The 9,284-nt window shown below is 46.9% G+C and overlaps 1 protein-coding gene across 1 annotated transcript; it reads right to left on the bottom strand.

Moving 5' to 3' along the window:
* Window positions 1–2,654: 2,654 nt before the first annotated feature.
* Window positions 2,655–6,023, bottom strand: marcksa (myristoylated alanine-rich protein kinase C substrate a). The gene is made up of 2 exons (XM_027030747.3): window positions 5,700–6,023; window positions 2,655–4,516 (listed from the first exon to the last, which is right to left on the bottom strand). Exons 1-2 carry the CDS (start codon window positions 5,793–5,795, stop codon window positions 3,830–3,832), a joined length of 783 nt encoding a protein of 260 aa, XP_026886548.2. The 5' UTR covers window positions 5,796–6,023; the 3' UTR covers window positions 2,655–3,829.
* Between the last annotated feature and the right edge of the window lie 3,261 nt (window positions 6,024–9,284).

Here is a 9,284-nt window from a genome sequence, read left to right as displayed (position 1 = left end):
TAGTTTGGGGGTCACAACCCCTAGTGCTCAGGTTACCACAGGAACCACAGTTTTCTTCACCCTCCACAGCTTTTCCATCTCTTCTCTTAGTCCTTGGTATTTCTCGAGTCTTTTGTGTGCCTCGGTCCTCAGGTTGCTATCACTCGGGACTGCCACATCTGTCATCACTACGGCCCTCCTCTGCTGTTTATCCACTACTGTGTCAGGTTGGTTAGCGGTTACCATTTTGTCTGTCTGTATCTAGAAGTCCCACAGGATCTTAGCACGGTCATTCTCCACCACATCTGGGGGTGTACTGCACTTTGACCTCAGAACTTCCAGCCCGTACTCAACACAAATAATTCTGTACGTTATACCAGCCTCTTGGTTATGGCAGTCCATGTGCGCTCTGCCTGCTAGCATCTTGCATCCCGCTGTTGTCTGCTGGAGCTGTCCTGCTCTCATACCTGTTTCTTGAACATCTGCTAGTGTGATGGTTAATGAACCCAGTTCACCAGTTCAGGGTGGTTGCTCTGGTCTGCTCTCAAGTTCTCTGGGCATTGTTGGTGTGATGCCTCCTTCTCTCATGTGCTTTTTCAGTATTGTTCAGTATTTGGAGAGTCTGTTCTCATGCTGTAATTCTGCTATTCCTGTTTGTGATTAGATATTTGTGTTAGAGCAATTGAACAGCAGTTGAATAGTAAAGTGCCGTGTGTGTGTGTGTGTGTGTGTGTGTGTGTGTGTGTGTGTGTGTGTGTGTGTGTATATATATATAAATACACACAGTTGTGTTCGAAATAATAGCAGGATGTTTAAAAAAGTGAGTAAAGCTCAAAATTCTTATAATAGCTTTTTTCATACACACAAATGCATTGAGAACACTGCACATTCTATTCCAAATCAAAACACAAATTAAACTTCATCAAATGTGTTACTACTTTAGAGAAAGTGAAGAAAAGGGAATATTAGGCTGTTTAAAATAATAGCAGTCTCTGCATTTTTCTTTACAAACACATGTTTTGATGCTTTCAAACTGATCCATGATCCCCAGTATACAATAAATAGGCCCGACACCATAGTATGAGAAACACCTGCGTTTCATGGTGCTTGCGCCACCATGCTTCACTGTCTTCTCAGTGTACTGTGACATAACCTCAGTGTTAGTGGGTCATCTGACAAGCAGCCTGCAGCCCGTAGACCCAAAAAGAACAATCTTGCTTTCTTCAGTCCACAAAATGTTGCGCCATTTGTCTTTAGGCCTTTAGATGTGTTCTTGGGCAAATTGTAACCTCTTTAGCACGTAGTTCTTGCAGCAATGGGACTTTGCGGGGGCTTCTTGCAGATAGCTTGGCTTTACATAGGCGTCTTCTAATTGTTACAGTATTCACAGGTAACTTTAGACCGTCTTTGATCTCCCTGGAGCTGATCATTGGCTGAGTCTCTATTCTTCGATCCATTCGAATGGGTTTTCTGTTTTTCTTCCACATCTTTCTGGTTTTGGTTGCCATTTTAAAACATTTGAGATCATTTTAGCTGAGCAGCCCATGATTTTCTGCACTTTTTTATATGCTTTCACCTCACCAATCAACTTTTTAATCAAAGTACACTGTTCTTCTGAACAATGTCTGGAAGGGCCCATTTTTTTAGAGAGAAATGCACTATAACCAGTATGCACAACATCTGCTGCTTTCATCCTATAATAGGGGCTACCTGTTTTTTGCACAGAATGAACGACCTCACCGACTGAACTTCACACTGCTATTATTTTGAACATGCCCCGTTTAGTTAATTATTCAATTACACAGAATCAGCAGCATATATTCATGACTGCTGGGTCTGTTGGTTTTTTATTACTCTGCTACACCTACTAGTACATTTTTTGCCATGTAGAAATATAATTTCTACCAAAAACAGTGATAGATCTAGTTAGTAATGTTGGATTGCTATTATTTTGAACACAACTGTGTGTGTGTGTGTCTATATTATAAAAAAAATAAAATTATATATATATATATATATATATATATATATATAGAGAGAGAGAGAGAGAGAGAGAGAGAGAGAGAGAGAGAGAGAGAGAGAGAAAAACAGATAAACAGGCTGTGCCCTCATTGGATGGGTCTCTATCTCCTAATTGTAGCCGTGTGTTAGGACACATAGCACAAACGTGCTCAGGGTGTCCTACAGCATTGCATGTGTGGTGATTAGCTGCACATCAGAGGATTCCCAGCATCCCTTGCAAACACATCGTTATCTGCTGGTATGTTGACCTGGACAGCTCTGAGGTGTAGGTGTTAGAGCTGCCCTAACCCTGACCCTCCGCACAGTTAATGACCCTAACCCTGACCTTCCGCACAGTTAATGACCCTAACCCTCCGCACAGTTAATGACCCTAACCCTGACCCTCCCCAATTAATGACCCTAACTCTCAGCCTGACCCTCCCCAGTTAATGACCCTAACTCTGACCCTCCCCACAGTTAATAACCCTAACTCTGACCCTCCCCACAGTTAATAACCCTAACCCTCCCCACAGTTAATGACCCAAACTCTGGGTTTAACAGCAGTTTACTCAAAATGGCTGCAGCAGGCTGTAGACGGAAAACTAGCACTAGAGAAGCCAACATCTACCCCAAAATCTAGAAATGGATTTAAAACAAAACAGGACATCATCTGATGAAGTTTCATTCACATTTATTTTGCTTTTAGTGTGCTCACAGAAATCCGAACACCTCGAGCAGAAGTTTTAATAGCAAATTATTGTAAGCAAAGTTACATTCCATCTGTAAGTCAAATTGGTCAAAAGCTTCTCCAGTATTTACAAAAAGAAAAGGTAAAGAGAGGGTTAAGGGTTAAAGGTTAGGGTTCAGGTAAGGTCGTCTGCAGTAATCAGAAACCACAGTAGAAATAGTCACAGCTTGAGTTCAAAATCACTTCAAAGGTCTTCCAGGATGGTTTTACTTTACAAAAATGAGCGTGGTGGTAGAGCTGCATGTGCTTCTCCGAGATCAAGATTTGATTTTATACAGTAAATCACAGTTAAAAATGCCCTCCTGTACATACTTACAGAACCAGTAGGAGTTAGGGCAGTAGAGCTCCTCACCGTCTGAGTGACTGGAGAGCTGAGATCCTATTGTTAAAACAACGGCCTAAAGCCGAGTGCTGGGACATCGAGATCATTGTCTGAGTAAAAAACAAAAACAAACAAACAAAAAAACACAACCCACCCCAAAAACAACATAAAAGACCCCAGACTTTAGTGTTGCAATCTGCAAGGTAGATCGCAGTTGGTCCCTCGTGCTCATTTACAACTACTCTCCACAGCGTAGTCTGTGGCATGATGGTGCCAGCTTTGCCCTGCCCACCCACCCACAGCCCCTCCCCTTCATCTGCATGTCAGCTACACCCACCTCCTTCATCCCATGGGCATACGTCCATGCATTTGACAAATTTACTGTTTTGTATTAAAAAAAATAATAATACTGATACAAAAAATATACGGCAAAATGTAGAACATTGATTTTCTGCGTTACTCGTTTTCACCACACCCTTCTCACCTCTCCTGGAATAGTCCTGTGGGTGGAGGAGGGGAGAAGAAAGAAAAAGTAAAAAAAGCCTTACAGTGTCCCTGCTGGCGGACAAAGTTCTCCAAATCCTCTAAACCTGGAACCACTCCAACATACAAACAGGGAAATTCATCTTTATTTGGTCTCCCTTTTCTGATTTGTAATTTCTCAGGTTGTGTGTACATGTGTGTGTGTGTAGGTACACGTACGTGTGTGTGTGTGTGTGTGTGTGTGTGTGTGTGTGTGTGTGTGTGTGTGTGCGTGCGCACGCACGCGTGCACGCATGCTACTCTGCTGCAGGCTCAGTGGTTGTAGCTGGACTGGATTCTGGCTCCCGGCTGGTAGGTGCTTCTTCCTCTGGTTTGGGCGCCTCCTGCTGGCTGGGGCTGGGCTCTGCGGCAGGCTCCGCCGGTTTCTCCTCTTCTTTGGGGGCATCTGGGACAGGGCTGCTGGTTTTGGCCTCCTCCGCTGGCTGAGCTTCCGCGGGTCTGCTAGCTGCCGCCCCCTCGGCCGGCTCACCTGTGGCAGGTGCGGCCTCCTCGACCGCCTCACCTGTGGCGCGTGTGGCCTCCTCGGCCGGCTTGGCCTCCTCACCTCCCTTGGCCTCCTCGTTGGCCTCTCCTTCCTCTGCCTTCGGCGCCTCCTCTCCTCCATCGCCTGTCTCCTTCTTGGTCTTTTTGAAGGAGAACCCGCTCAGTTTGAAAGACTTCTTAAAGGAGAACCGCTTCTTCTTCTTCTTGGGCGTTTCGTTGCTGGTGGAGGGCGTGGCCGCTTCACCCTCAGCCGTCGCTGGAGAGTCTACGCCCTCCTTCTCGGCAGCCCCGCCCTCCTTCTCGGCAGCCCCGCCCTCCTTCTCGGTGGGTGTGGCCTCGCCCTGATCGTCAGGTGCCGCACTACCGTTGGCATGAACTTCCTCATTCCCCTCCGCCGCCGCTGAAGACGCGTCACCATTCACCTTTACATGGCCGTTCTCCTGCCAGACACACACACAGTTACTATACGCACACACACACACACAGCTCCATGTGGGAATGTTCAAGGCTTCTATATGGAAAGAGAGGGGATCAGGCAGTGGGTCAGTGGGACTCCAGGCGCTATACAACCCAAACTCGCTACACGAGCGCCAGAGAAACGGCGCTCGGGCAGGCACTTAACGTGTGGACGAGAGGCGAGAACGGGAAATGCCAGGTGTCACCCTGGCAACTGTGTCTACAGTTTAACTGGAAGCTTCCTCGCGCTAAAAATTGTTGTTTCTTCATCAGATTCGGAGGGCAGCAGATACCAGGAAATAAACGCAGGGACCCGAATCAACAGCTGTAGGCGCAAAGCAGAGAAGGGGAGCGCAGAAGAGGGGAAGTCAAGGTCTTTGTTTGGGCAGCTCCGCGTGGTGGCCGACAGGGGGCGCGTGGGGCAGATTAGAACAAGCGAAGCGCCAAACAGGAGCCGCAGCTCGCGGAGCCTCCACACGCGCATTCACGCAAGACGACGCGCGGTGAGAACACGGACCGCGGCACAGACAAACGGGAGCAGCCGTTAGTCACGGCACTCATGCGCCCACACACGCGCTCGTCTTGGGCTGACCGACGACGCCGTGCGCGGAGTGGCCGCGCGACCCCCATTGTATTGTGTCGCCGAAGCGTCGCTCCCGCTGTGCGCGAGCGACAAAAGGCGTGGCGAGCTCGGCTATTGTTGCCTCGTTCGCGCAGATCACTCTCCAGATCCACGAGAATATCACGGGCGCATGCACGGCGACCCGTGTCGCGCAAAAATCAAAATAAATGGAGAGGATTATAATCCAAAATAAATGGAGAGGATTATAATCCAAAATAAATGGAGAGGATTATAATCCAGGCACTCATTCGGCTCGTTATCTCTGGTCTCGCCGTGACCTGCAGCAAATCTCTCATCAAACAAAAGATTCAGCGGCGAGACTGAGCGACTAAGACGGTGCATCTTAATATGTTACAAAAAGCAAACAAACGCGTAGAAATAAAACAAATAAACATGTAAAATGGTTAAAGTCATTACACGACATCATGAGTCATTAAGACAAGCCCAATAAAGAGGCTTAACCCGAGATTATCGGATAAACCGCGACACAGTGCTCCCCGTCCGGAGACCTGGTCCGGATTAACGGCGCGGTAAAGATCCGTTACCTGGCCGTTGGCCTTGGAGGGCGAGGCGGCTGCCTCTCCGGGTATGTCTGCCGCCGTCTCGCCTTTCGCAGGCGCTTTGGACAACTGCGCTCCCATGCTCCACTCCAACAAAGAGGTCAGCTTCGCCAACAAAGCCCGCACGCCGGCGCCTTACACCCACGCTCCGCGGATCTGCCGGGCAACCCAAGTCCGGGCTCGGTGAGCGAGACGGTTCGCACGCACAAAAACGCCTGCAACGCGAGAGGAGCCGCGAAACCCCACAGCCGTGCCCGTGTCGCTGCGGACGGCGCAGAAAATGGAGCCAGACGCGCAGTCCAACGCCCGAACGCGCAGGCGAACGCACGCCCCGCGCTGTGACGGCGTCCGCGAGCGCGAGCGACCAATCACAGCCCTCGCGCCGACCAACCGAGGGCGAGGTTTTAAAAAAAAAAAAATCGGGCGAACAATGGAGTCAGACAGATCGCTGCGAATATGAACATCTCGGCTTGTCGCAGTGTGTTTCAGGAAAGCGTGAGGGAACACGGATACCGGCACGGTACCCGGTTTATGCACGCGTTTGCCTTTGGTAATTGCACGTGGTGGAGCAGCAGAACCGGCGCCGGCGTTGCTCACGTTGAGTTTGAGCGAGCGTTTGGCTCGTTACAGGTGCACCACGGCACTCTCGGGGATGTCACGTTCACCGCGTAGCCCTCCTGGATTAGCGGGCGCGCGCGCACGTGCTTTGAATTCAACGGCATGCGCGCGTCGCCGGGGGAACGTCTAACCGGCCTTTACTGCATGGGCTGGAAACATTCAGCCAGCAAGTGATTTCCTATCTGAGAAACCTCAGCAACATGTGACTGCCTTTAACACCTCTGCATGAAAGTGCTGTGGTGCAAGGACGCCCAGCACGGCCAGGCATTCACGTCCCGTTATAAACGGGGTTAATGATGTTATATCAGGGCTTCATGGGCGTCGAGGGTGCTATCTTGTTAGGGATGTTTGATCCTCTGTGCGCGCGAGGGTGGGGCAAGCAGTTTCGATACGAGCCATAAGGTGGGTCTCGAGACGGACGAGAGCTACGCGAACTTCTTTGTCCAATCAAGGGTTAAATAGTTTCAAGATTTCTCTTCGTCTCGGTGTCTACAAAAGCTCTGCGTCAACAGGGGACAAGAATTCCACCTCATGTCTCAGGGAATAATGTTGTTTCCATGGCGATGTTTCACATATGAGCGAGAGCGAGAGAGGAGGAGGGTTAGGGTTAGCCAAGGGGAACAAGTCACAAAATACCCCGCGTCTGCATGAGCTGGACGACCGCGAGGAGCCCATGAATTGTGAAAACTGGGAAGCGAAAGTAAGGCACTGTATGGCCACGCAGCCTGTCCTGTGTGTGCGGAAGCTGTGTGAGTAGTGGACAACCTGCTGAAGGTCCAAAGACACCTACAGGGCTCTGAAAAGCCCACGCCATCACTCTCCATAAGATCCCTCTGTTTGGGTGTAGAGCTGCAAGACTTGCTTGGCGCTTTGTAAATGTGACCTTCAAACCTGTTGTCTGTTAAGCAAATAAAACCGAAGTTCCGCGTAGGTCTGAGCATCACGGGAGCCCAGCACGGCGGGGCTCTGCTCCAGACACCGTGGAAGTTTTCACTTCCACGATTTACTGTTCTGCAAGTTCTGTTTACCATATTAGCGCGAGGAAGAAGAAACATGGTGACATTTAGCTCTGCCGAGCAAATAATTTCACTTCCTTTAACAGAAAATACAAAATCAGATGGCTTTAAAACAATCTCTCTCTCTCTCTCTCTCTCTCTCTCTCTCTCTCTCACTCACACACACACACACACACACACACATTTTAACTATTGTGTTTTTGCATACTGCATACATGTGCTAGTAAAAGCAGAACTGTGTGCACTTTGATTTACATTTTTATGTATGACAGGTGCAATATAGAAATAAAGTTGATTAAAGTGTGTGTGTGTGTGTATGTGAGAGAGAGAGCTTTTGTATTTTCTGTTAAAGGAAGAGAGAATAATAATTTAGTATAAATCTAAGGAGCCTTTTGAACAAACAGTTATACCATTAAGCAGAATTCCTTGGTTAGCAAACTAACTTTCAGATCAACTCAGCATTCAGGATATCAGGACCTTAGCTCTGTCGGGACTGTACTTTGTCCAACTAGCCACCATGGTAACAGACTCGTTTCTAGTGGGCAGGAATAATCAGGTTCTTAAATATATGCCAGAAATGTACAGAACAGTCCTGACTATTAACATCCATGTTTCCTGTGTTCAGTAAACTTATGACTGTTTCCTTTCCCCATTAAATGTAAGGGATCATGTGTAATCACCAGGTTGTGTTGGTGTGTAAGACTCTGGATGTCACCACACTGAGCTGAACTGAGCTTCCTCCAAGAACACACGACACCTATGCTCTAAACACACGAAATGTTGCACATTTTAAGTCTTTAATATCAGCCTGGCATAAGAGGAAGCTTTGCATTTGAATGCAATCTGCACTATGCATGTTTTCACCAGTAACAACAAAACAGCCACAGTCAAATAGCACTTTCCTCCAGAGCACAATTCCAGTTTGAAGGCTGTGTTGTGTGTTCGTAGGCTCCAGATATTGCAGGAGAGGTCTCATTCCCTGCTTAAATCAAACCCTTACCCTAATATAATATAATATAACCCTAAACTTAACCTTAATATAACCCTAACCCTAACCCTAATATAACCCTAACCCTAGCCTTAATATAATCCTAACTCTAGCCCTAATACTAAGACTAACCCTAACCCTCACACTAACCCTAACCCTAACTCTCTATAGCTGCCGTGTCCCTTCAATCCAGCCTTCTTCATGAAAACCTCACTATGCTGCGATTGCTACATCCAAAACCAACCAGTAGTGTGTGGTGCAAACCCTGGCGCCTCTGCTGGCATGCCCACTGGACTGGCCCTTATATACACCAGTGTGAAATTAACATTTTTTTCTCTCACAACATGCAAAGAGATTTTCTTTACAGCAGTCCTTTACGTTTCACCCTTTAGATCTCAATTCTTAATTCAATAACCCAAGATTCTAACAAAACAGGAATACCACTCCAAGAGGACAAACAGCTTTGCATATTGGTTTAGTGATTGCAAAAATGTGTTATCAGTTGAGAGAATTTGTGAAATTGAGAAAATATTTGCTATAATCCTTAGAAATATCATAAATGTGACAATAACAAGAAATTGCATTAATGATGTAGTGAGTATTGGGTTAGTGTTTGGGTTCAGTATTGTGAATGTTAAGTTAGTACAGTATTGTGAATGTTAAGTTAGTTTAGTGTTGTAGTGAATATTGAGATAGTATTGCGGTGAATGTTAAGTTAGTTCAGTATTGTGAATGTTAAGTTAGTTTAGTGTTGTAGTGAATGTTAAGTTAGTTCAGTATTGTGAATGTTAAGTTAGTTCAGTATTGTGGTGAATGTTAAGTTAGTTCAGTATTGTGGTGCATGTTAAGTTAGTTTAGTGTTGTAGTGAATGTTGAGATAGTATTGTGGTGAATGTTAAGTTAGTTTAGTATTGTTAAGTTAGTTCACTGTTACGGCCCTGTGTAGGC

This window comes from Electrophorus electricus, chromosome 2, assembly GCF_041902795.1.
Source record: "Electrophorus electricus isolate QZ-2024a chromosome 2, ASM4190279v1, whole genome shotgun sequence".
Lineage (NCBI taxonomy): Eukaryota > Metazoa > Chordata > Actinopteri > Gymnotiformes > Gymnotidae > Electrophorus > Electrophorus electricus.
The sequence above is the reverse complement of the archived record's forward strand: the minus strand, read 5'-3'. Positions and strand labels throughout refer to the sequence as shown.